The 2,500-nt window shown below is 52.7% G+C and overlaps 1 protein-coding gene across 1 annotated transcript in view; it reads right to left on the bottom strand.

Moving 5' to 3' along the window:
• The window catches only part of ptprq (protein tyrosine phosphatase receptor type Q), an 89,442-nt gene that overhangs the window by 51,912 nt on the left and 35,030 nt on the right, over positions 1–2,500 (bottom strand). The window contains exons 19-21 of the mRNA XM_042707419.1: positions 2,330–2,493; positions 1,483–1,981; positions 623–781 (exon numbers count right to left, since the gene is read on the bottom strand). Coding sequence (XP_042563353.1) covers positions 623–781; positions 1,483–1,981; positions 2,330–2,493 — 822 coding nt within the window. The remainder of the gene's footprint in view (positions 1–622; positions 782–1,482; positions 1,982–2,329; positions 2,494–2,500) is intronic.

The following is a 2,500-nucleotide window of genomic DNA, read 5'->3' as shown; positions in this document are numbered from 1 at the left end:
CAGAATATCTCAAAAATTGCCTGATGTGCACACAAACACACATATTTATTACACATTACACTCCCTCACTCAAACACACACACACTCACTCTCACACACACACACACACACACTCACTCACTCACTCACTCACTCACTCACTCACTCACTCACTCACTCACTCACTCACTCACTCACTCACTCACTCACTCACTCACTCACTCTCTCTCTCTCTCTCTCTCTCTCTCTCTCTCTCTCTCTCTCTCTCTCTCTCTCTCTCTCTCTCTCTCTCTCTCTCTCTCTCTCTCTCTCTCACACACACACACACACACACACACACACACACACACACACACACACACACACACACTCACTCACTCACTCACTCACTCACTCACTCACTCACTCACTCACTCACTCACTCACTCTCACACACACACACACACACACACACACACACACACACACACACACTTACTCACCCAAACTCACGCAAGCCAAAACAAAAGCAATGTCAGGCACATATTGAGTTTGTGTGTGAGTTTGAATCTTAGTGTGTGCGTGAGTGTCATTGTAGACACACTGAAGGAGTACTCCGTGTGTGTGTGTGTGTGTGTGTGTGTGTGTGTGTGTGTGTCTTTACCCTGTTCTCTGGTGGTCTCTGTGACGTGTGTCTCGGGCCCTTCTCCCACGGGTGTGTGTGCAGACACACTGAACGAGTACTCCGTGAAGGGCCGCAAACTCCCCACCACATACAGCATCTCATCAGAGAGCTCCACCACCTCCTCACTGGCTGGCAGCGCTGTCAATCACACACAACAGCCAATCAACTCACAGAATGGGCAAAAACCTCATTGTGTGCAACAAGCACCACACGTTTTACCGCTTTTTGTGTGATCTGGACACACAGAGGCTTCAGCTTGAGTTAGGGAGTTTTAATAGACATGGAGCAACATGAAGTCAATGACCAGCGGAATGAGCGCATAGCATAACGCCCTGCTAACCAGCGGAATGAGCTCATAGCATAACGCCCTGCTAACGCCCTGCTAACCAGCGGAATGAGCGCATAGCATAACGCCCTGCTAACCAGCGGAATGAGCGCCTAGCATAACGCCCTGCTAACCAGCGGAATGAGCTCATAGCATAACGCCCTGCTAACGCCCTGCTAACCAGCGGAATGAGCGCATAGCATAACGCCCTGCTAACCAGCGGAATGAGCGCATAGCATAACGCCCTGCTAACCAGCGGAATGAGCTCATAGCATAACGCCCTGCTAACGCCCTGCTAACCAGCTGAATGAGCGCATAGCATAACGCCCTGCTAACGCCCTGCTAACCAGCTGAATGAGCGCATAGCATAACGCCCTGCTAACGCCCTGCTAACCAGCTGAATGAGCGCATAGCATAACGCCCTGCTGTGAAAAGGAAGCCAGGAGGATCTGGACTGGAGACGCGGCGAGGAGACGCAGGGAGGAGACGCAGGGAGGAGACGCAGGTTATTTACCTTCGATCCCCCCAGTGACTGCAGCGCGTGTGGCGGCCCGGGTTTGGAGTGTGTGACCCGAGGCTGTAGCACCTGTGAAGGTGTGCTGCTCATCAGTTCCTGATGTCAAAGGTGAGAGGTCAGAGGGCATCGTCACGGTTACAGAGTCAGTGTCATTCTGCTCTGTGCTGTCAGTGCTGTTGTCGGGGGTGACGGTGAACCAGGGGAAGGAAGTGGGGGAGAGGGGAGTGGGGGAGAGGGGCGGGGCTGAGGTTGGAGTGAAGTTAGTGTCGGTCTGAGTGTCCGGGTCAGTGACAGCGCCCTCTGGTGGGTTGTCTGTGAGCTGGTCAGCGCTGGTGTGACCGGTCATGCTGGTCAGGCCCTGGGCAGCGGTGTGGACAAGGGTGGGCGAGGCGGACAGCGTGAACACAGCCAGAGGGGTTGCCGTGGTGAAGTCAGCTGATCGCCCACGGCGACGGCGTGGTGACGTACCCTCTGCATCATCAGTCCCGTTGCTCTCCTGAAACACAACAGCCATAATATATCACAGGTCCAATCTGTGTGTGTGTGTATATAATATATCACATGTCCAATCTGTGTGTGTGTGTGTGTGTGTGTGTGTAGGTATAAGTGTTAGTGTCTGAGTGGGGGTATGCGTGTGAGAGAGAGAGAGAGAGTGAGTGTGTGTATATATGTGTGTAGGTATATGGGTTAGTGTGTGTGTATGTATATCTTACTGCCTAAGTGCGCGTGAGAGCGCGAGAGAGAGAGAGAGAGAGAGAGTGAGTGAGTGAGTGAGTGAGTGAGTGAGTGAGTGAGTGAGAGAGAGAGTGAGTGAGTGAGTGAGTGTGTATCAGGTCAGGTGTACCTGTAGGCCATGCAGTGTAATGTCCTGTACTGTGAGGTCATTGTAGACCACACGTATGCGGTAGCGTGTGATTGGTCCGTTTGGTTGAGTGGGCGTTCTCCAGGACAAACGCACAGAGGTAGAGTCCACAGCTTCAGCACTTAACAGGGAGACAGCACTAGGAGCTACACA

This window comes from Clupea harengus, chromosome 3, assembly GCF_900700415.2.
Source record: "Clupea harengus chromosome 3, Ch_v2.0.2, whole genome shotgun sequence".
Classification (NCBI taxonomy): Eukaryota; Metazoa; Chordata; class Actinopteri; order Clupeiformes; family Clupeidae; genus Clupea; species Clupea harengus.
Note: the sequence above shows the minus strand (reverse complement) of the source record. Positions and strands in the feature narration are given on the sequence as shown.